The 25,866-nt window shown below is 33.4% G+C and overlaps 1 protein-coding gene across 5 annotated transcripts; it reads right to left on the bottom strand.

The window, feature by feature from the left end:
- Positions 1-300: 300 nt before the first annotated feature.
- LOC128876600 (glycoprotein 3-alpha-L-fucosyltransferase A) lies at positions 301-24,303 on the bottom strand. Of its 5 annotated transcripts, none has more exons than XM_054123083.1 (7): positions 24,130-24,303; positions 12,769-13,012; positions 9,514-9,705; positions 9,114-9,332; positions 8,579-8,767; positions 8,017-8,252; positions 301-7,688 (listed from the first exon to the last, which is right to left on the bottom strand). In XM_054123083.1, exons 2-7 carry the CDS (start codon positions 12,928-12,930, stop codon positions 7,340-7,342), a joined length of 1,347 nt encoding a protein of 448 aa, XP_053979058.1. In that variant the 5' UTR covers positions 12,931-13,012; positions 24,130-24,303; the 3' UTR covers positions 301-7,339. The 5 variants fall into 5 exon arrangements, with proteins under 5 accessions (XP_053979058.1, XP_053979056.1, XP_053979057.1 ...); XM_054123081.1 differs by having other exon boundaries at positions 24,035-24,301; XM_054123082.1 differs by lacking the exon at positions 24,130-24,303 and adding an exon at positions 17,345-17,469.
- Positions 24,304-25,866: the final 1,563 nt, after the last annotated feature.

Raw genomic sequence — 25,866 nt, 5'->3', positions numbered from 1 at the left:
TATAAAGTCGATGCATAAACTAGTAACGAACTTTAATTTTCCAACGAGCTTCCTAATATTTCTCAAAATCTCTATATATTTCAGGATACGGTAAGACAATCACGCATTCAACTCTAATAAAGGAAACTTATGCAATATTTTCTATTGTATTTACAAATAACATTTTGTCGTTAAAATTGACAAGTATTCATATGAATTAGAAATGTTTAACATTTGAGATAACGACCTCGCGTTTCGGTATACATTTAATTAAAGATAAATGTTTGACATGCGTGACAGGGAATAGAAACAGAAAATATTTCAAAAGTAAGAATAGTGTTCAATTTTATTCCCATAATCAAGAACTCGGGTAACATCGATACAAGCACGCATAACACCACAATTATATCGAACAAAATATTCTTCGGGTACTAACACACCAGCATTTATAATGAAATAACGCATTTAGTAAATATTCATGCCTAACAAAAGTAATTCAATTTAGAGTACGTTTCGTTCGCGCAGTGTCCACGTAACAATCCACGATGACACCACTTTCGATTCTTTACACCTTGTTTGAAAGTAGATTCACGGTTTAATTTATAATAAAACTAATTGATGACGAACATACTGCGAAAATGGAATTTAATTGAAACATTTTTAAATAAATTCATCTGTTTCAACGCTGACAATGAAATAGTGGCAACACACTTGGAGAATTATTAAGTGTATGCATAAGTTTTGTAAATTATGTTCAGAAGGTGAGGAAAACGATTTTAAATACATTAATGAACATGAAGTGTTTTTTATTTTGATATGACTGGTCAAATTGCATCTAAACAATTGAATAACAAATCATATTTATGACACAACTTCGTTTTTAGTTTGTTTGAAAAGTGTAGATTCCATTTAATTAATAAAAGAAATTAATACAAAAATCTACAAAACTTAAGCATACATCTAATAAATCCTGAGGAATCGTGTACAAATAAGACCACAACGCAACGACGTAACGTTTGCTTGTTTATTCATCATGATTTCGATGGATCGATATAAATTACTGCATGTTTTTTTCTGGTGGAACAAAACGAAAGAGTACGTGCATCTCTCGCAGTACGCAATACGATTTTATCTACAAATCTCAAATATTAATATGACATTACATATCATTACATTGTACGGTTGAATTTCTTTTTACAGGTAATGTTCCGTTATAACCATATGAGTAACTATTTACAAATTCTGTCGCTATCTAGTCTCACAACATACATTGTAAGTTTCAACATTGTTATTACATAATCGAAAGATGCCTTGACAGATGAACGTGACAATAACAATTGAAATACCTTCTAAGAACTGAACACTTCTCACCGTATAAATTATTTTCACAAAGCAACAGAAAATTTACTAGTTACCTAATATCATTGCAGTTCCCTTGAGCTCTTCAAATTTTTATTACGTTTATTTCAATATGTTTTTTTAGCAAGAATATTCAAGGAATTGGTTGTTTTCATCAACTGATACAACTAATTAGACTTCTTCGATTCTTCGTCACTCGTTTTTATAATATTCTGCTTTGGTTTATGTTGTCCAGTGAATAAAAGCTTTACGTGAGATTAAAATGAAGAAAACAGTACATATCCTTCTTTACGCTCTCGCTGTAGCGCATTTCAATGCTTACACGCTAACTTCGCATGATTATGAATGAACACTTGCCGTTGTAAACAAATTTCACCGTCTGGTCGAATTTATACAATGTACACACGCCAGCACCAACTATTACAATCAGCACCAATAATTAGTAATACATTTATCGAAACCGCAAGTCAAGATTCGTGGCGCACACTTTCTCAAGCACAAAGTTCTTTCTGTTTCGTTTAGATTTTCGAATTTCACAGTATGCACTGTGCTTTTATCACATGCAGAGTGTCTTGATCTATGGATGGAACCTACTCTGTTTCGGGGAAGTAAATCAATTTCATTGATCACTGCAATCATTGCAATCGTCACAACTGCATGATAATGGTCTGATAATAGTCTGATAATTGTCTATTAATCGACGTGCTTGTGACGACTGTGTCAATTATAACGATCGTTTAAATCGTCTCAATTATCCTAATTGTTACAATCGCCATAGTCATAAAAAATACTGTTAAAAGTACAATTATCAAGTAAAAAGTTTTAATTAACAATAAGCACCAATATGTGTATAGAAAATACCACATATGCAACAAGAGATCAATGTAACCCCATCTTTTGAAACCCAATTTTGACCCTGAATTTAAGAATTGTAATCATCCTAATCAGCTTAATCTCTATTGACTAGCTTTCGAATGGTGGTCCCAATTATGTTCTTAAATTTGGAAACTTCTCTATACAGATAGAAGCTATAAGATATACTCTCGAAATAGAGTGAGTTTCATCTTGTAAGACGTATGTTTGAATAATCAATAGTTTGGAAGCCAATTGCGCGGAAAGATTGTAATGTGACACCCTGTATAATAGGAGATCTCTTACAAAAAACACTCCGCAATCCTAAGAACTCTGATTGTTCGCGAAACAACTTATTTATCGTCCTTCATTACCGCCATACATTGCGTATCTTATTCTATTATACCTTTTTTTTTTATAGTTTCAAGATTATTAGAACCTTAATAGCCAACTATCAGACTTTAGTTAACCAACTGTATAATAAATTAAGATATAATTATTATTAACTTAATACCACAGGCAAAGGAACAGTAACAGAAGATCGTTACGATAAATAATTGCGATAATAAATATTAATGACCAAACACTTAATTTAGTAGACTAATTGATCGCTACTGCTTTTAACTTTTCTGGAAATCAGAATTTTTCGAACCAGACTTTCTCGTTCAACGTAGTGCACTGTTAAACTATCTGTACCTTGAAAATATTATCAACAACATACAACAATATACACAACAAATATATGTAAATAGTTTGGAGGTATTACATCGAATCAAACTTTCCTAAAAAAAATGTTTCATGACAAAAAAAGTCTTAAAAGTTATACTTAAGAAATTGTTCACCTCCACATCCTTCGTGTATCACTCACAAATATATTTTCTTCTTATCGTTTTAAATAAAATATTCCTTAATTTCGAATAGCCGAATATTTAAATTAGACTTAATAAACTTTTCTTTAAATTAAGTGTTTATAGTCTTCGAAGCGATTGAAACGTGTGAAAAATCACTTTGATTGCCGTACTTGATACCATTGGTGTCCCGTTTCGAGTTCAATCGCTCAATTTCTAAGAAATAATCAATCAGTCAATTAATTACCTAATTATGAATCTAGCTTGCTTGTGCGCACTCTGAAAGATCGACATTACATAGGAACCGATTGAAAGCAGTGGCAGTATCCACCATGAAGTAACATGATCGTGGATCATTTCACGCCAAATAGATCACTTTTGATATCGATACGTAGAGACGAAACGTAATCAATAAATTGTTTACTATGGCACACGATGCAAAGGACTTTGATCAAACTAGCAAAGCCTTTTCCAAAAGTGGCTTTTGTGTTTCGTTTTTTAATAACAAAACACATATGTCGATGTGTAGTTATTACTAGTAAATTTATATTTCATTTTTCATTTATTTATTTACTCGATTTAACATTTTTATTATACGATTATAGAGAAAGTAAATGTGCAAAAGTTCTTACGTTCGAACGATTTCATGAAATATTTTTAACATCGAGTACAAAAGTGATCGTTTCGGCGTAGATTGATTTTTATACATTTATGCGTGCATTTCACGTGTGCAAGATTTTTATCAGAGAGGGGCAAAATTCTTATCTAGATTGAAGTGTCAACGAATAAAAAATATGTGAATAAAAATTTGAACTCGAATTATAGAATGAAATATTTCATAACGAACAACTGAAAATTTAACTATTCAATGGAACAAACGTCACGAATAAATCACTGTTCGTTGGTTTTATCCGTTATCCATTGTTCGAATAAAATTTTGCCCATCTCCAATTTTTGTACTACTTCTGTAAAAATGTACTTTTAAGCTACACGCGTTGAGCTATGTTACTCTTAGCGCCGAATTTTTTGCATTAGCAATAACTATTCTCTATTGCAATTTCATAATTACTTGAGATAACAAATATACAAATAATATCTTAAATAATTCGTTAAATTTGAAAAATCACTGTATTGAAACAGGTATTTCTGGTATTCATGTCAATTAAAATTTGTCTCGGTGCGATTCATATAAAATAAAACATAGATGCTTTTATTTAGTGTAAACATTCGTTGGAAAAAAACGAAGAAAATTTCGGAAAAAACTTTTGTTTCACCGCGATATTAACTGAGACTTAGACTTGGAAGCTTCAGTTAATACCAAATATATTATATTAACGTAGTCGAAAGTAAGTTGTACTTTCGAAGGAATAAATTGAACAAGCACTCTCCATGTATATAGAGTTCAGAATGATTCGAAGTCGTCCTTCGACAAAACTGCATTTCACTAGATCTCGTAAAAATCTCACATACGTGACGACATATTTCACGAACAACAATTGTATATTTACAATCCGTTATACATACACCGATGCATAAATAATTTACTTAAGAGAAATATCATTTACTTAAGAGAAATATCAATTACACAAAAATGACCGTTTCTCGCGATTGTGGTCGTCGTACGACTGAACAATCAATTTCACGATTTTTGTTTACGTATACCATGAATGAAAATAGATTTTGGATTACACGAATAATAATATAAAACGTTGTTATTTTGTCCTCTTGCATAGTTAAAAACAGTAGATGAATAAAAGTAGAGCCGAGAAGAAATTAATTATTACAAAAAGATCACTAAAAAATTGAAAATTTGTCACTGTTATATAGTGATTATGTGCTAATCTACATTATTCGTGGCTTATCCGTGTAGGTTCGAATCTAAGGAAATAATAAATTCCATACTCTCTTATATAAACAGTAAACACTTTTCACTTACGAGCAAAAATTTTCCTTAGATATTGTACAGTTATGTCAATTCCACTCTTAATGAATAATCTAGGGACTTCAGAAGCCATCTTACAGAATTGCAGTCACGCTCTAAAGTACGTACAAGAGTATGCTAAAAAAATTATTATCCTAGTCATTGTACATTAATTTTAATACTTATGCGAACTACTGGCATCTGTCGACGAATAAAGCTGTATACGTTGCATCTCGAAATTCTTGATTTACAGGTGTCTCGTTAGCTCAATGTTATTTTCAGTTGTAAGAATTGCTTAATGTAATATCAACGCGCGTCACGCGGTGGTTATAGATTTATTACAACAATAAGCGCTATTACTTTTAAACAAAAATCGTTAATTAAGGGAATCTTGCACTTTAGAAGTTTAGTAATCTTAATTTACTCGTTTGTGTAATTTCTTCCAATTACGATACAATCGCACTAAATTTCTAAACTCAATATCCACAATCTAAAATTGCTAGTATTTTACAAGTGACAAACCGTTTCCGCATAAGAACTGATACTGTAAATCAAGAACATTTAGCGAAAATAATATCAACAAGCACTATCGAATTAAATCTAAGAGTATAGTGCCCCATGAATCAACAACAAATGGAATTAATACTTTTTGTTCTTCTGTGCCTAAAACAAATGTTACCAGCACATACCACGTTATTTGACATTAGTCTGTGTCATTTTTCCATATTATCAAATGCGATGGAAACATTTCACATGGGATAAACTATCGTCGTACGATACAGTTTGAGAAAATAAATAAAATAGTGAAATTTGCTGCTTCATACAACATATTAATTTCACATCTCCGCCACTGATAGTAAATAAATAATATTACAATTCGAAAGTGAAGTACGCTGTAAATTCAAGCCCACGTGAACATTAACATGGTTTAACTATGGTGTTCCTTTGCACTTGTATATCTGAATGTTTACAAATATTCATTAACGTGGCCGCGCAATCAATCGAATATTTATTTAATCACTGGACGAGCGTTTACATCGTCGACGTTCCAGGAACATTTAAAACTACGTTAACCTGTATACCGCCGAATTTTATGTTATTATTCGTTATCCTTCCACGTACCGAACGCAAAAATATTTCATTATCTCTATCGAACGTAGGAACCAATATATTAATAAAATTCAATTACATTATCTCAATTTTGAACGAATCTTTAGGAACCCTATTAGAGAGAAAATGTAATTATTGCTTCGCGCTTCCTGTCCATGAGAAATGAAAACGGCTCAATGCGCAGCATTCGTGTTTCATTTACAGAAATTTAATTTAAATCGAAATTTTTCAACGCGCTTTAAAAAAAGCAGTTGTAATTTCTTCACGCCGTTTTATATTCCTTACGGCACTTATTTCACCAACTTTTTTACACCAATGCAAAATACCGTCGCGTATTTAATACCTACATTACGATATCGTTTCGTTCTTGACAGCGTTAAATTTAATTAATTAATAATTTTGCATTAACCGTACATCGACGTGAGTCCCTTATAAATTATTTTGTAAAACATTCCGCTCTTAAAATCGTCAGTCGCGTTAATACATTTTACGAAAATAACGTTTCGGAAAATTTTAAATCGAATCTCGGTGGGGCCCTCAACGCGTAAGAGGTTCTAATTCAAATCGTTTAGAGCATCCGTACAATTGTTAAAGGAACACTATACAAATTCACGTTAACTGATATGCCGGCGCTGTTTACTACGTCCGTAACCGTCTCCGCTAACCAACGATTAAAATAGTTCGGCATCAACGATCATACGTAAATTTTTCACCAAGAAAAATAATTCCGTATCGAGCGATCCTAAACATTAGAAATAAAAGGCTCGTACCTGTTAAAACTATGAAGTACGTTTAACCGCAGGTAATTGACCGTGATCAAAATATCAATTGAATCGGTTATACGGCGATCGTTGTCCTCGATGGATCGACGGTCCCGGTAATCTTAGTAAAAACATGCGCATATTTGTTTCGTCTAGAGTAACGAGCTAATTCTATAGTGACGTGTAAAAATCCACGATGTTCGTCGAAAAAGTACAAATTCGAGTACACCTAGCGCTTTATGTTTCGACAAATTCATACTCGGCAGTCTTTCTCCCGTTTACGGCCTACCCCAGACTTCTCGTCAACTCGCGAGGCTCCCTCGAAATCTTCCAACCGCTGAACATATTCGTTAGAAAATGAAAGAAAAGCGAACAGAACTCCGCCACTCGTACGAGTAATACTCTCCGCGCCCTTTGGAAGTCCAGATGATTCTTCAGACGATAGCGTATGTAAATTCGAATGCGTCGCATTATTTCACAGGTTTCAACGAGTCCGCGGCGAGGTTTCTTCAAGTGTTTTTCAGGTTCGTGCGGACCAGGTCGTGCTCGCGCCACGAGCTCGCTGTGCATATACCGTCGCCTCTCCACCATTCGTTCACATCCTTGTAGGACTTCGGTCGTCGATCGTCGTGCAGCATCGCGCAAACGCGGCACCAAAAGAACGTGTTGATGAATTCCCCGGTGCCCTTCCAACGGAAGTACGAGTTGTACAGTTCTTCGTCGCGATCCAAGCGGTGGAGGTACTCCGCCAGCTCTTTAGGCGACTCGAACTCGTCCACGTGAATGTAGGAACGATATGGCGCGCTTCGAGCGTAGTCTGTTGGATGCGCGCCCATTACTATCGGCAGAACGTTGTGTCTGAATGAAAGAAAAGAATCGTTTCGATATTCGTATAAAACGAAAGGAAGTATAGGTATCGTTTCTTTTTCTTTGCCAGATCGTAGCCAGTTGAGCGCGCGCTGCTTTGGGGCTGTGATCGGTCGGTAGTTTTTTGTTAGTAATTAAAAAATGAAGCTTAATCCGACATTTTTGCAAAGGAAATTTGTGGTTCGGAATCGTTTCAGCTTCTTCCCATTACCGGTTCTTACACCAATTCTGGGACTTTCTTTATATACAAAGGGCATCTTTTTCCCCAGGCTACTAATAACTTTCACACACTAACGATAATATTATGAATGCAACGTACCCAAGACCGTTGACGAAGAACTTTTCCGTGATGTAATCCTTGCAATTAGAGTTCTCGAATGCTAGATAGAATTTGTAGTCCTCGTCAAGCATATCAAAGCATGCTTGAGACTGTGAACGCGGACACCGTAGAGTACCGCAAGTACCATAAATGTCCACTTGTATGTATTTCGATAGCTCCCTGGCATAATTCATACGTTGATTTCGAGGATGGCAATTGGAAACGAACCACGCCACCTGAAATAATTGCAAGCAACAGATGAACTGTATTACTAATCATGATCTTAAATTTTATCCGATTCAAATTTGGGTTCGTATCATTGTACATTATATTTTAGCTTCTCAATAAACAATATAAGCAAGAAGAGAACGTTTTGTTTATTTTTCGTTAAGCATGTCGACATAGGTAATCAAATTTGAATATCTCACATGAAGTCTTTAAATCACAGATTGTAACTCAAAAGAGTAAACTGAATACATTCGGTATTTTGAAATGTGTATTTTCAATTTGAAACACTTTTCAAAGTATTTAAGAATTGCGAGAAAAGTAAAAACGTTTTTACCTTCTTACTCTTGTTGGCTGCGTAATTAAAAGTCTGCGGTATTTGCGTAACACTAGAATCGTAATACTGCCACCTTTCATAGGGTGCGACTATATCGCTATCACGACGATAGGTTGCCGTCCAATTGATGACGGCGTTCTTCACACTTTGAGTGTGATAGGGACATTCTAATAAATACAGCATCCATACCTGTTGAAAATCGTACAAGTCTCATTCAATGTGCGTTAGCTTCCTTTTTAACAGTAACATAAACGTGAGTTTCATTTACTCGTTTCGTTCACGTTACTTCGAAATTCGTTTACCTTGTTTCAACACAGTATAATAATACATTATAAAGTAACAAATATTAATAGTAAGTTATAATAAGATATAATAAGGTAAGTAAACTAGTCTATGTGGTCTCGACAATCAATTTATTGCTAAATGCATTCCACCACCTTTAACAGGTAATGGTAATTTTTCACTTTGCTTCGCATAGTGATTTCTTAGGTATCGTTCAAATAAATCAAAGTAGAACATGACTCGTGCTACGTACTTGCTTTGGAGACTTTCTTCGGACATGAGTTACATAATCCTTAAAAAGGATTAAATCGGCGTCGTCCGGATTTTCCCTAACAATCGTACACGTATTTACTGGGCAGCGATGCTGATGAAATATGTCGGGACCAACTTTTGCTTCGGGCATACCATGCGGAACCATTATTTTTTTCAACGGCTGCTCCGTCTTATTATAATCATTGGGCACAAACATCAACTGTAAACATGAGACACGATACAAATTAAGACGTTTATTTCATTGTTTAGATAATGTAACAGCGTTAGAACAATAGTATGCAAGTTTATAAATAAAATAGAAGAATATCGTTATGATGTTGCCAAAATCTCGAAGCTCCTTTCGAAAAACGCTTTACATGAAAATTCTCATCGACTCTTACTTGATTTGTGACACGATCATCGTACACATCTTCTTCGGGCCATAAATGTGCCATTCGTCGACCGGTGCGATTGGATTTTAAGGCAGGAAAAGGTCTCCTGCTTCCTCCTTTCATGTACCAAGGTCGTCTTAATGGTTCCAGGGTGGCTATAGTAATGCGTGACAGAATCGTCGTGCCGGGTGGATTGGTTACCTTTAATTAAAAGAAATAAATAGATTTAGGTACTGTCTGGTTATGTCATAAATAGACTGCGGATTTTATGCATTCATGATATAAACCGATATAATAAACATATACTAAACATAACCAAAAGGTATGTCCACATATACACAATGAAATAACAATGTCATTTTAACAATTGTAGAATGTATTCAACATACATTATGTATGGTGATTTTCTATTCTTTTGTGATTTATTTGATAATACTCTTTTTGATAATACTCTTTTTTACTTATTAGTTTTCTTATTCTTTTTTTTTTTTAATTTTTTTTAAGTGAGTCTCCCTGAAGTTTTTCGATCGCTTTACAATAATTTACAAAGTGTTTCGTTCAATAATGGCGTGGAACTGAGAACCCGGTTGGTCGAATTCTTAGCGTCAACATGTCGCATAGCGATAATGACGATAATTGTGTATAATGACGGTGACGATGATGAAGAAGCTACATCATGTAGGTACGAGATACGAGTGAGTTTAGATGATGAGGTATAAACGAAGAATATTTAGAAGAGAGTGGATGGTTTAGAAAAAGATGCCAAAGTAATATTTATTACTGACAAAAACATGATTAAGATATCAATACAAAATAAAAGCAAATTTAAAATAATGTATGGATAATGATAAAATATATATATATAATACTAGGTATTTTGGAAAAGTGATTGAATTAAGAAAAGGACAAAAGCAAAGGTCATTATTCGTTCGATAAGTATTATAGATGCCAAGTACACTGGCACTTCTCACGCAGCTACAACAGAACTTCAAATTGTGCAAAGTGAACGAGTCAACATGACACGAATAACTGTACCAAGCCATAACAACTCCAGCAACATGCTAAAATCGTAAAAGAAACTTCAGCGTAAGAATATAATTTTAATCGCAAGGAGAAGGAATATAGAACAAATTTCTAAGAGTAATCCTAAACAATAAAGAAACTTTTCGATTAAAAGTTTGTACGAAGTACTTTAGAATCCTTTCATTTTTCAGAAAAATACATTCGATAACACTTGATTTATACAAAAATCTAACGTTTCTTCTGCTTTCTCTTCTTCCTCTACTTTTTTCACTCTTTTTAATTGACGTTTAAAGTCGTTTTGACTGCTAAAATCATCAGCAGTTATACATTAGCAGTGAGCATTGAACCATAATGTTTATGTTCAATAATAGTTGAAAAATTGCAATTATTTCGATGGTGTTACACCTATAAAAAGAATTTCAGCGTAAAACAGAATGTCTAAGCTAATGAAAGTAATTCGTTTTCTGTTACCTTATGTATATGATTTAAATTGTATCTGATGTTCCAAGAATGGTGTTATTTCGAGTTTCTCGTTCATTCTATGACACATCGGTATCAGGTCTGTTTAGTTTCATTTTTAACTGCGCGATTGCTTGTCGCTGATGTTGTCTGGGTAAAAGTCTATCCTCGAAACGCGGATAAACGACGATTGATTGCACAAATATGTCGTTGTTTATTATGGTTCAAACCGCTCCTACAAATAAAATATTTCATTAACTGCAGCTTTTTCGTTTTAAGCTTAATATCCACAGAATTTAAAATTACTTTTAATTCATGTTTTTCAATAATAAACAGTTCACGATAAATACAGACATACTTGTGCGATCAATTATAGTAGACTCGATTTTCAGTAACAGACTTTCTATTTAGACTATGGCAACAATAAATAACACAGCAATTAAAAACGGAGAAGGAGAAACTTAAACTAACTTGGCATTTTTGGTACACCAGGTATAATTTCAAAGCCATATTAACACAATAGAATGAATTAATTTCATTACATTAAACATAATTTTACATTAAACTTGTTCTTTAAACGATATACCAGCAGAATTAATAAATCCCTTGAAGCAGAGGAAAAATAATTAGGAAAAAGTAGAAGAAATATTTCAATTTCGTAAACATTGAGGAACATTGATGTATCTCTGACAGTATTTTAAAAACATTATGTTAATGTTACGCGATATATGTACATACGTAGAAAGTGTTACTAGTATTTCCATTATTATCAATTATTGGCAGTAAGGCTGCACGTGGTCGGTTGAAAACTGTGGCAAATGTCTTGACTTTGAAGAAATTGTATTATAAAATGTTGGAAACATGGTCTGCACACATCCATGTATCTAGATTAATAGAAAACGCGAAAATTATCTGCCGGGGCAAACTGATCTATGTTATATGACCCCGATGTTGTTGTATCAAATCTTCTTCAGTAAGAAATAACACAAAAGAAAATATCCTTAAGGGGGCACAACACTGTAAAAACATTTTTAAGAGGGGTATATTCAGAAAATATTTATAAAGAAACGATGAATTGTTTTCACACTGTCGATATGTTTTATTCGACATGTAAACAAACAAAAACCTCTCATTAATATCATTAACGTGGCGTTACTCGATTCTAGAGCGAAAGTGAGCACTGCAAAAAATACACTGGTAACCGATCGGCAGCTTTGTGACCACTGGATATATCTGAGATAAAAAAAAATTTTCTTAAACTACGTAGATACTTATGGCTACAACCTGACATAGGATTTGTTTGATATCTCAACAAATTTCCGAATGTCACGAAAAATTGTTATTATTTGATTGAAGAAGGTAGACAAACTTTTAAATAAATGACTACGTCGTAACAACTAGTTTTCTGAAGAGAATGTGACTTGGATCGTATCAATCGGACGCACAGTTCTCTCCGAAAGCGGTCAACCAGGTTGACACGTGTCATTTAAAGATAAATGCTATACGAGATACTTAAAGTTTCAGTAGCTTTCGATTGAACGCGTAACACTGCTTAATATATGTATGTATGTACGTGCACCTCGTTTCCTATTCCAAGAGTCCTTACAAAAATATGCAACAAAAAACGTTGCGAATAATCTAGTAATTTTAAAATGAAGTCTAAAGTGATAGTAATGTTAATTGAATGTTAAAGATAATTCTAATATTGATTCAACATTTGAATTCAGTATATATATACAAGTCTATATACAAATTATTATATAAACTTCAACTAGACGATACCTTTGGGGTGTCTGGAGCACGAACAAGTTGATCTTGTCCGGGATGAGGTCGCATACGGTGCCATATTTCGACCTTTAATAGATTTTGGAAAGCCAACAGTAAACCCATCAAGCATAGTAGGTAGAAAATGAGTCCCCTCACAGAGAAACGCGGCAAACCCATGCCGCACGTTTCCTTCGTGACAAAAAACTTTATCTATCCATGTGCTGTTGTCCGATCGGCGCTCAATGTCCATTCAGATGAGCTGAAAGCACAACAAAATTTAGAGTTCACAACGGGGAGATCATTGATTTCTAAAAAAATTTCAGAGGTCAACGACAAGGGAAGGATTTTTATCAAATTATGCGTAAATATTCATTAATATTGTGTAATTGTTTGAATTACTATAAATACTGTATTGGATGAATTCGATGATATAACTACTATATTATAATATAATACAGATCATATCATTGAAGGATTAAATTTAATCTTTCATCTATAATATATGTAGCTAATTAACTACATAAATATTTTAATTTATATAATTCCTACATTACAATAGTAATATAACATGATCCTGTAGATCATGTATTTGACGGATTAAATTCAATTTTGAATGCATAATATGTAGCTAACCACCTAACTACTTTAGTTCCTGTAGGTACAGCAGTAATTATTACTGCCGAAGTAAAATATGCTCGAGTACCTATACGAGCAAGAAAGAAAAACACTTCTACTTGCCACTACACTGCAGAGTATCATGTACTCGTCGTCCCCTGTGTGTCTTCGTTATACCGAAGTCCTCAACCTATTCCACCTCCCAATCTGGTCATTGCTCTAATTTGTTTCTCTCGGTGACCTACTTAATACTCCTTTCTTTCCCTCCCTACCTACGTTCTTAACCTAATTACTCGACACTCTGTCACCCTGTTCTTTGTCTTAACGTTCTTTCCAACTCGCACCACTTTTGAACTGTGACCTGTATGTTTGCAAGAGCTAACCCTCGATTTCACCCTTCACGAGTGCAGTGTATTTTCACTCGTCGTCGATAAAGTCTGTCGCGAGTATGTTCACCCTTTACACTTGGTACCATCTTACTGCACGATGTGCAAACAGGAATCGCCTACCAGAAATTTTCTACCGAATCCAACACATGACCCGCGTAAGAATTTTTATAGTCGGACGCTGCGGTTTATATATTGTACTGACTGCGCAAAAATAAGAGGAATGTCTGCAAAAACATGAAATCGCATATTTTTATCCAGACTTATCATAAAAAAAATAAATATTCATTTGACAACTGTGCATTCTTACCGTGAAATTGATAGCAAGCTTTTCTGTGTCTTACGATATATGAGCAAGATAAGATACCATGGAAGCGATTCTTAAAAAATGTATTTTTTAACGTACTCTTATTGTGATTTAAATAGAGAACCCACGGCGACTGAGAAAAGAAAATTTATTTTGGGAAAGTATTGTCGCTGTAATGTGACCGCTAAGAAATTGATACGTAAATAGTATTTTTTACGCGTGTAATAGAAATTATGTATGTCGCGTTATCAAATATGTGATTGGAGTACGTTATCATGGAACGTAAATGTAAGTACGTAAACGTATGAGTGTGTATGGATTATTGTTTTAAGAACTAGAGATACGGAAATAACCCAAATAAATTGCTTTCTTTTATATTTTAATAGATCGTTCTCGTGCAAATTAAATTTTATATTGAAAATAATTGGAAAATTAATTTCCTTACATGAATGAGTCGCAAACTTTTTTTCTGTATTAATTTTCTGTTTATGTATATTGATGTCACATAAAGCCGAAGCATGGAGGAATCATTAATCATTTAGAGCTAAAATCAAAGCGAGCGTATAAAAGGTACGACGCGAATCGGGAGACCAGTACATATTATCGAATAAACTTGCACACGTAAGCAAGTCACCATAGAAACAGGAAGAGCTGCTTATAGATACACCCTATTACTCGTTAATGCGAGATTCCTCGTTAGATTCAAGGTGTGGTTTGCACTGGCTATTAGTAACGTAAACATTTCTCTTCGGTAAACAATACTCACACGTGCGAAGACAAGATGAAACTAGACCAGTCCAATGGTTTCACAGTACAGAGTACACTTTGTAAAATAATTCTGCAAGGATTTTATAAATATACATAATACGGGTGCCGTCGGAATACTTATGCGGCGCATCGTGCATCAATGACGAATGATACGGTTCGAAGGCAAATATATACATTGACGTGCCTTATTATTCAAATTAGTTACTATTTTTAGAACATTTCGACGCTGTTGATTGACACAACGCCAACGATGGTCCACAAATTATGTGATAAGGAGGAACAAATGTGCATTGGTGCGTGTTTGGTTGCGTTGAGTAAGGATCTATTTTTAATCAATGTTTCCGTCAATTATCGTTCGTGAAGACACATGCGAAAACATATCTTTTTGCAACTTTGCAGGTTCGTAGAGTATCGAAAAATATTAATTCGATGCATAATTAATAAAATTATCCGTCGTATTTTAAAAACAAAATCTGTCAGAAAACTGAACATGAAAATACAATCGGAACATGTTGGAGTGATTATTCTGCAGCATATTCGCCGTCTACTTCTGGTTCTTCGAGACTTCATCGAAGTTGTCTACCTTATTAGTCTATCGCGTTAAATATCTATTTTAGTGACTTCAGGGGTGGTGTTCACCCTTCAAAGTGAATTTGGACAGCTACAAAAAAAAAAAACATGTTTAATATTTTTCAATACACTACGAACCTGTTTTGAATAAATTACCACAGACAAATTTTGGATGCTTCAGGAGCAGATTGAGTGAACAATGTCGCGGATAATCCTTTAGGTCTCGAGCTAGGTACTTATGGTCTGCTGAAGGGTTGATGGATTCTGTCCGAAAGAAGATTTTCTACCGTTCTCTACTAGATAACGTTACTTGGCTCAAAATTTATTATCCTCGAATCACTAAAAAAGATTTTGGGAAGACTCGGCAGAACCTTGAAATAAAAGACGCAGTCCTGAGACTGAGAATGGCGATGGACTACCTACCATTGTTACTATAAATACCATGAAACGTTCTGATCCCTTTTTTGTAACAACCTTTATACGTCAGATTTAACACGTTGATTGTCACGTGAATATTTCGTGAACATTTTTATGAGAATAAAATGTTGTTTTAAGACAATCGAAGCCTACGTAATCTAACATTTGTCGGAGTACTTAGTTTTATAACGTTATCGATGTTCATGAGTCCTAACCAGATTTATTTTTTTCTTTAATTTTGTATTAAAATTTTATTTTGAGACAATTGAAGCCTACGTAATCTAACATTTGTCGGAGTACTCATTTTTATAACGTTATCGAAGTTCATGAGTCCTAACCTGGTTTATTTTCTTTAACATTTTGTCATCAACATTATGTTATTCAGTTCCACAGTGAATAAATATAAAATAAATATGCTATATGTGGTGGTGCAAGATTTTCCTTTCAGACTCTGGTAACAACCGTGTTAAAAAGCAGTTCCGTAACTTCTTAATACCCTCGTAACTTCCTCTGTTCCTATGGACAATTATTAATCCTTTAGCAACTGGATCGAAATGAATTGATTAGCGAATGCGAAATAATCATCATGCGATGAGCCCCTATATCTCATTTGCGTAGATAATGCATGCTACGGGTTATTTACGATATCTACACTTGACAGTCGGCCCGTATTGCGGACAGTTTCATTTCCTTCAAACTGCCACACTATTTGCGAATTGTTCCGCATTGGGTGACATAGGTATTCCAAAAAACGGGAACATCAATCTCATTCCAGTGTAGACACTTATGTTCGATGTGATCTTTAGGAATTCAAAACGCATTTAGAATTCGTTATATGTAAACTCCGGACGTTTATACAAATTCGTGTTTTGCAGATACAGATAATAAATCGAAGTTTCCGTAAGTTTATGTCTTGTTATTTAAATAGCGTATGAGTTATGTTATTATTGATATTTTATGCATTTTTGCATTTCTGCATAATCTCATAAATTTTCCCATATTTTAACATTTTTCGTTTAAACATTTTTTTCGAACGATGAATATTTTGCGAGATAATCGCGTGGAAATATTATAATGGGACACCCTATATATATTCTAATTGACAAGAAACTATTTTTCGATTTAAACCGGACACACTGACCTTAGCGTGCTCTATTTATATGAAATTAATTTTTTACTCGTAATGTTAACTCATATTCCTAACGTTAATATTTTAGCAATCACGTACAGTATTAATATACGTACTCTATGATAAGAATCGACATATTACAATGTCACCGAATATAGGTTTTTCTTATCACTAACATAGCGAAGATAAAATGGCCATGTATTATTATAGAAATGGTATGCATAATATGTATAAAATATATTCCATAAATTAATACAACTATATCAATATCTAATTTTGTACAAGTGCAACATAATATTCTGAATACAGTTGTTAAATATTTTTTAGATTTACGATACGCCATAAATGCATAAAATTTATTATCTATTAATTCCATTAAAATAAATTTAAACGTCATACCCATTGTTACCCAAACAACGATTTTTAATTTACTTCGTAAATGCATATTTCTTGCGGTTACGATTTTATTAGTACACTGAAATTATGTTACGGCACGGCACACATCAACGGAAACGAATGTTCACTCACTGGCCACCTGAGTATTACTAATAGCCATGAGCTTCGGCGTTATAGTGTTTCGGTCAGTTATCAGCGACGAGGATAACGCATATTACCAACCACAATAATATGACCTTTAATTTCAATATTTTTTATGTTCTATCGTACTATATGCATTTTGTAGTTTCTTGACCATTCAAATTTTCTATAAATGCATAAAAATTCCCAGTCCAATTGTAATCAAAGCAAAACAAGAGCTCATACCCTTCCTCCATTGACGAAAATAAAATCTGTTAAAGGAATTTTATTCTTCGATAAATTTCGAGTACGACAAAAGCTTTATTAATTGATGTTCATTGTTTCAAAGCTTGGAATTTTCCAATATTTTAATATTTCGTTACCACCACCTTTGGACTCTTCCAGAACCATTATTTGTAATTCATTCTTTTAGTTCCCTTTCAATAAATTTTAACCAACAAAGTAATGATTTAAACACACGTCAATTAAACAAAAATCTATATGATGAAACGGTACTCTTGCACCGAATGTGCAAATATTATTTTCTAACGTTACGTTAAAATATTACACGTATATGAAACAACTGAACGCAATTTGAACAGAGAAATGCTTTAGATACGAGTAAAAGAGCAATCTGTAAATACACATGATATGTCATTGAGTAGGTTAAGAAGACATCATTTCTCGTTAAATACATTCAAAGAAACAAATTTTATTAGAAGTATTATTCGATTACTTGTTATAATGATGAGACGTACCTATTGGAGTCTCTCGTGACTAAAAATTCATTTTACTTCCACGTTTCGTTCCATTTTAATTGGCTACCAAACTAAAAGAACTCGTTACGACTAAATCAACAGAGAAGTTGTCAAAAGGTACATACATTACAGATGTAAATAGAATATAGAAAAAATTTGTAAACCGAATTTGTAAAATTCCTTTTAAACCTGTACCACGTCGTGTGAAGATACCATTTCTATGTATACATAAATTAATTCTACAAAAAAGAAACAGACCATTGGAAGTGTTACCTTAAAATGTCAAGTATACTGCTATCGAGTACTACATTTACTATCACAATAACTTTCCATGATTTTAAAGATAGTAATAGCTTCTGGGTTGATTGCTGATACAATAGCTCAACTACATATATCAATATAGTAAAGATATTCCTTATTGAGATGAAACTTGTTTACATTAATATTCAAACGGTTTGATAAGCACATGACCGGCTTCGTGGACGTGCGGTCTGTGACAGAGTACTGCATTCAGAAGAGTTTACAAATTCACAATTACAGTGAAATTCAGATGTGCAGAAAACTGATTTGTACGAAGAGTTAAATCTTTTTAGAAAAATTGAACCGCGAATCATGATCAACTCTACGATGTACTAAAATTCATATTTAGAAATGGTTTACCAGAAATTTATCCAAACATTATTACAACCTATATATTTATAATATAATGATATAATCTAAAAAAACATTTAAATATTCAAGAACTGAACAAAGAAATATTTAACGAACCTAATATTTAAAACCTACGTTAATTAATAAATAATAAAGTCAAAATCATTATTTGATAATACTAAAATTATCCTCTTTTAATATATTTAAACAATATTTCATCTAGATCCTAAGAATAAAATAAACCGCATTGATTCTCGACCAAGCTGCTTGTATTTCCACAAAGTAGTAAGCACATGAGAAATGTTTATGATAAAAGTGGGTGGATGCTCAGTATAATGGCAGCGGTTAAATAGAGCGTAATCCGAACACGCATTTTAATGATATCAAGATGACACAAATAAGGTGACATTTGGATTATTTCCGATTACTGCATTCCCGGAAATAACGACAAAGAGTGTATACAGCGAACCATGTAACAGGAAACTAATAGATTTCACCTCTTTTACATAGGTATGGCTTTATATCTGAGAGAGTTGCTACGGTACATACTCGTAAATTTTATTTTGCTTTTCAGCAGTCCGAAAGTGAGCTGTTCGCTGAACTACAATAACCCACGAAATTCATGAAATGACACTATTGTTCCAAGTTTTCTTGAAACACAGGCTTCCTTAGTGCAATTTAAATTCGAACAATGTCACTTTATTAATTTGTTTATTCTTAAAGACAGAGCTCTGTAAATAGTTTATCGAAACACTTCGTAGTGAATGTAATCAATTTTCTGGCTTCGTATCGTGAGGTAAAATTTGTCTTCAATTGATGTTTACGATTGTGTAATTATTGTTAACAATACGCACGTCCGTGTAATAATATGATATTATTTTTCTAAACAAAATTTTGGAATGCAACTAAGAAGAAGATAAAAATAATAAAAGAAAACTTGTAACATGCAATGGGACTTTTTGAAGTGGATACTATATAAATATAATTTATACAGTTAAATGATGGTTCGTTAAATTTCCCTGGAATTGATCTTATGTAATCAAGCTTTCGTCTTCATAGTTCTTCGAATATTTCAAACATGGGAATAAAAGAGAGTGAGAAAGAGAGAATTAAGATCTCCCCTAGACGAAGTATTACAAATAAAGAAAATTTGTTACTTACATTTGTTATACAGTGGGCGCATCCCGTATAATTTTCGAAGGCGGACGTATTTTGAATGTAGCAGTTTATTTCGACTATACAATTGAGGTTCTAGAAACCAGAATCTATTCCTAGTCTACCCTAGAATGAAGGAGAGAGTGCGAAAGCGCGACTATGCCAAACTGCACAGTGGAAATAGATTAGTATAAATGCTCGACTCCAATATTCTTCTGTTCGTAGATTTTTATTGATTTATCTGGTTACATCAAAATATTTTTTTTTTTCTGACAACTCGACAATTTAGTCTACTCCCACCATGTCTACTATATGCCAATATAAAAGATACTTTCATTTGAAAATTAAGCAAATTTGCACTGTTCGATGATATCACTCCAGTGAAGCATGAATTGCCCATTAATTGAAGTTATTCGGGACTATCTCACTAATTAATGGAATATAATAGATAGACGCTAGAAAACAAGATGAAATTTCTGCAAGCACGGTGGCTCGTGCAATTATCGAGGTAACTAATCCAATAAGAACGAGCCCCACTTACGCAATGCGTCTTCGTTACCTGTGACCTATGCTTGATCTCTCCTGTAATCGTAAGTCTATTACCAACGATTTGCATCTATTTTAAACAGACACTTGTTGCTAAGTGGTCGTTCCTCCTACTTGTTGACACGAACAAACGATGCTCGTAAATATCGAGATTGAATTTATTAATCTTCTATTTTTATAGAAGTTCTCTGGAAATATATCTAAGAATAGTAAGTACTTGTAAGAGAATCTTATACTATACGCTATAAACCGGATCAGAGATCACGAAGACAATATAATTTATTTTTATTTTTATAGTATGCAATAAATAATAAGTTAAGATAATTAATTCTTTTAAGATAAGTAATTTTGTTAGTCTGCCTATTTAATAAAATCATATTCGATTGTTATAAATGAAACGTTGAAGTAGATTGTATTACGACTCGAAGAAAGAGTGGACACTCTTAAAAGGGAAAAATTGGTAGGATTAGAAAAATTTCAATGATCGCTGACATTTTCTTACGTTTAACTTGGCAACAATAGTAGCCAATTGTTCCCGATTTTAATCTTTAAACTGCTATTAGCGTTTATTGAAGCTCAACAAAATCGCTCACGGTAATGCTATTGCCGCCTATAGGCGCTCAAGAGATTAGGACACCGCATGCGGTGAACACCTCCAGACGTTCAACGAATGTATCTACAGTGTGGGACAAAACAATAGCCAACGTTCATGTTTATATCTAAATATATACGCAAGATTTTATTATGTATCTTGTGCACCCTATATTCACCTGCGTGGTCTCCTGAATTAAATATTCTTAAAAATGTTAGGCTTATTTGCTTAGAAATGTTTATTCACTTTTAGATAGTGAAAGAGTTGCGAATGGTATAATTTACAGCGAAAAATAATTTTAAATACTCTATAAGCCGATACCGAAACTTGTAATTAAAGTTTTTAAAAGAAACGTAGAATTGTGTTATATGTATGTGTAAAATATGTTAATACCAATACAATTTTATGTAAAATGACGAAAAACTTTGACCCTTTGACATTTCACTCTGAATGCACTGATAACGGAGTTGTGACTTATCGCATTTACTTGGCCCACCCTGTATATTCGGCGCCTGAAAAAGTCTTCCGCAAAGCATTAGCTACTGCTGCAAGCTAGAAATTCGTCGTACACAACTTGCTGTGCATCGAAGTCTCCCGTAAGCAAAGAGTTAATTTCATGCAGCATGCAATACCACTTATTAATTTAATTCGTGTTCATTTCTATAACTATCATAAGAGAACAAAAATTATTACATTAAGGAGATTTTATTATTTTTTACATTGTAATAAGTAGACCAAAGGATTTTACGCATTAATGGTGCCACCTAACCCAAAATTTGTAAAAGTTTTATCAAGTAAGATTTTCTGGTAAAAAGATATGAAATCATTGTTTGATAATACTAAAATATTTCCTTTTAGAATATATATAATCTTTTATCTAGATTCTGAGAATGAAATTAACTGGATTGATTCTCATCCATATCATTGAAAAAAAAAAATAGTATACTGAAAATTGAACATTTTAGAAACAATTAAAAAATCGATTTTAAAATCATCGTATCAATTTAATAATTTGCATTTTTCTGTATATTCACAATATATGTTCATGTATATTAGATATAATTCGTGCAAAGAACGTGTTCCACGAAGAAAACAACAAACTAGTGGCCATGGCCAAGGTTCTAATAAATATTCAATACAACATTCTGCTATAACGCGGAACACAGTAGCCAAAGACAGGGCTATAGAACGGCGTAGTTAGCAGTATGAATAAACTTTCACGCCTACTTCCTAATTCACCCCTTTGTACTTTCAACGGCAACCCCAATACTTCACTTACAATCATCTGATAAGTATTAGTACAAAGTACGCCAATATAACATGACGCGTTGTAATACTTCAGGCGAATTTTACAGGAATATAAATATATATGTTCATTAATCGAGTAAACATAAAAATTAAAAAAACAGAATGACTCTTCGAGTGAAAATTAAATGAAATCTTAGGATTAATTTTATGCGTGAAATATCTAAAGAAATATTAAAATTCTAACAAGGATAATGCGAGAAAATATAAATAAATCTTGTACTTTTTTAACTGAGAATACTTCCTAATATAGTATTTTTAAGCGTAAATTTTTGATAGTCAAGTCAAAGTGACGTTTTCTTTCAACCAAACAGATGTTTATCTTATTTAATCAAATAAATGTTCAATGTATTTAATATTATAGGCTACCAGTTGTGGGTTTTATCAGATCGTATCTTCGAACTTATCTGAAATGCAGATTTTGATTTATTATCAATATAATTGAACTGTTTCGGATAAGTTTTTTAATGCCAACATCGCAGTATATTCATTAGACGCGTTTATTCTACTTTTAATATATTTTATTAATATATTTAATATATTTAATTTATTCTACTTATAAACATACTTGACCGTTTTAAGTACACTACTATTTCTTTGTCTATTTTTTGAAATAAAAGTTTCGTTTAAATACAACTCATCACACATGGAAGAATACAAACACTTTTTGAAGTATTAAAATTACATTATAATTTAAATTATGAATTAAATTTTAATTGGGTTATACAATATATATCATACTACTATTAAATCGAGTTTGTTCCTATGTAATCTTGTTTTCTAGCATTCCGTTCACATATGCAATAAATACATTTAATATTAATGTCTTTTCATAAAAAAAACTAATTTTCTGTTATACCAAATTGTACTTTAAAGTCAATGTTTGCGAAACCCCGCCCGAAAGTCAAATATCAATACGAGTGCAACATAAATTATATGAAATCTATAAAAATGAATATAAAAATTCGTAACGTAGAAAATTCTTATAGAAAAGTCGCGACGAAAACACGAGACGATATGCTCAAAAAACATATACCCTCCAAATGAATGTTTCAGAACCAACATTTAATGAATCACGATTATACGTGATTCCTTATATAAATCTACGCTACGCAATGCATAATAACAAGAACCAGAGAATGATTTATAAACACTGTACGAATGTTAACAGTATAGCATAAAACAGTATAAGGAATGTCACGAGCTGACGTCCAGAGATGAGCAAAATTTCTTTTCAATTAATAGCAAACAAATAAAACCAACGCACGGTAATTTATTCATAACAAGAATGCAATGGATCGATTAACATTCGTTCGTTGTGAAGTATCCAAAGACAAAGTGAAATTACCAAACTGTACCAAGCAAGGGCGAAAGGGCGAGGTTCAACGAATAAGGGCTGTTTTCCAACCTAACTCAAAATTTCATTTTACATTCTACATTCAATCCAAAGTCTAATTGTTATCCAATCAGTAAGAAATACCTATTTTTGTACATGGATAATTTGTACATAGACAAGAATTCTGCCCATCTTCGATCAACGCGCGAATAATGAAAGAAGAAACTCACCCTTTGAGTAATGCATTGGAGAACGGTACCACATGTTTGTCCGCATAAAACGAGTAACAGTGCACCACGAAGATACACCTCGATGATGCACCCACCCTTGGTCACATGTCCTAATCCTTCACGTCGGGCACCATCTATGCACGAGATTATTCAGTCCCGATCGAGCGGTTCACGTTGTAGACGGTTGGCCTAGCCCGTCGCTTCTGTCCTCTCGCTACTATATCATACTCTACCTCTTTTTACCTCCTCTTCCGCCTCCACCTTCTCGTCCTCCTAGCCTCTACCACCTCTGGGTGTGCGCAGTTCCTTTCCCTTCCGTGGACGCTGCGCGTGGAACGCAAACCACCCCCAACGTCAGCACCCTGAACTTTGTCGGTATTACACATACTGAGGTAACAAGGGGAAAATCTATAAGAGCCGCGACTGCGCCCTCGCCACGGCGTGGGGCGAATTTGCGCGGTTAAGCCTTCTTCAGCTTCGCGAGCTTAATCGCCGTACAAAGATGTTCTGTGCGGCTGCAGAAGATCCTTGCCCTTTGATCGGTTGGTTGCCAAAAAATAAACAACCTCCAAAATGGCTCGCGTAACGATGCTTCAGTGTCTAAAAGCCGGTGATGATTTTACTTTAGTCGTTTCCAAACGAAAATAACCCCTTTGTTTATGAAAGTATACACTGTTGAGGATTCTGTGTTAAATTCGACACAAATTGCACACGATCCACCAATATTTTTGTGTTAATTTAACATATCATACTTGTGTCAATGAATAACACAAGCTCTTCGTTGAACGGATTAACACAAATAGTCAGTAACTTTAACGTAATTGTTATCTTAATTACCTGTAGTATTTTATTTCGCGAAGTTGCATTTTTTTAAGTGTTACTTACGTCAATTTGCGCATCTGGCGCCCCTGTGTTCCACGCAAAACGTCTGGCAATATTCTTTTGCTGTTCAATGGTATGCAATTAATCACTGTCCAAAAATCAACTATTTCAAAATGATATAACATCGATTCTTTTTTTTTTTTTTTGCATGTTTCAAAATACACCCACATGTCGTTGTAACGACTGTTTACCAGCCGACAGTTTTCGTGATTGTCAGCTATTATTAATTTCATAAAAAAAATTTTAAATATCTTACTTTCAAAGTGACGTAAGTAAAATCGTCACTGGCTCTCCGACTATTAAGGGTAGTTGAACTCTACTGTGATCAAACGTATACATGTTAACACTCCGACATGGCTTGACTTACACGTCTGTAACTCCTCCAATACGAATATAAATAACTTTGGAAATTGTTGATAATAATACTAATCAGACCTCTGTGGAACTGTTCAAGGAACGAGCTTCTTCAAATATTTTATCACCTCGTAATAGTTATAAAATATTCAATAATGCATAATAAATTTAAATTAAGATAAAATGAAATAAAATGAATACAATTTGATTGCAGATAACTTTATATATTAAATATAAAATAAAAAAAAAAACACGTTGTGGTTTAATCCTCCTTTGTAACAAAATTAAAGAAATGAATCCTATGATTCCCAATTCCTTTTGGACCTTTAACAATCTAAATTTTATCTAAATTTTATCACAATGGTTGCATTGTGGTATCCTGTATAACACCGCAGTGACTTTGTCTATCTCATTTCCGCTTAATCCCAATTCCTTATATTTCTCTATTATTACTTCAAACAACAAAAGATTTTCTTACGTTTTCTTCAATGTTTTTGTTCTACATTCAGCCAGGCATTTATTATCATATCGATGTGATGTTTCAAATTTAAGAATTGCTGAACATAAAAAGTTCAACAAAAAAGTCCGCAACAGCA

This window comes from Hylaeus volcanicus, chromosome 5 (assembly GCF_026283585.1).
Source record: "Hylaeus volcanicus isolate JK05 chromosome 5, UHH_iyHylVolc1.0_haploid, whole genome shotgun sequence".
NCBI classification, from domain to species: Eukaryota; Metazoa; Arthropoda; class Insecta; order Hymenoptera; family Colletidae; genus Hylaeus; species Hylaeus volcanicus.
This window is presented reverse-complemented; position numbering and strand designations above follow the sequence as displayed.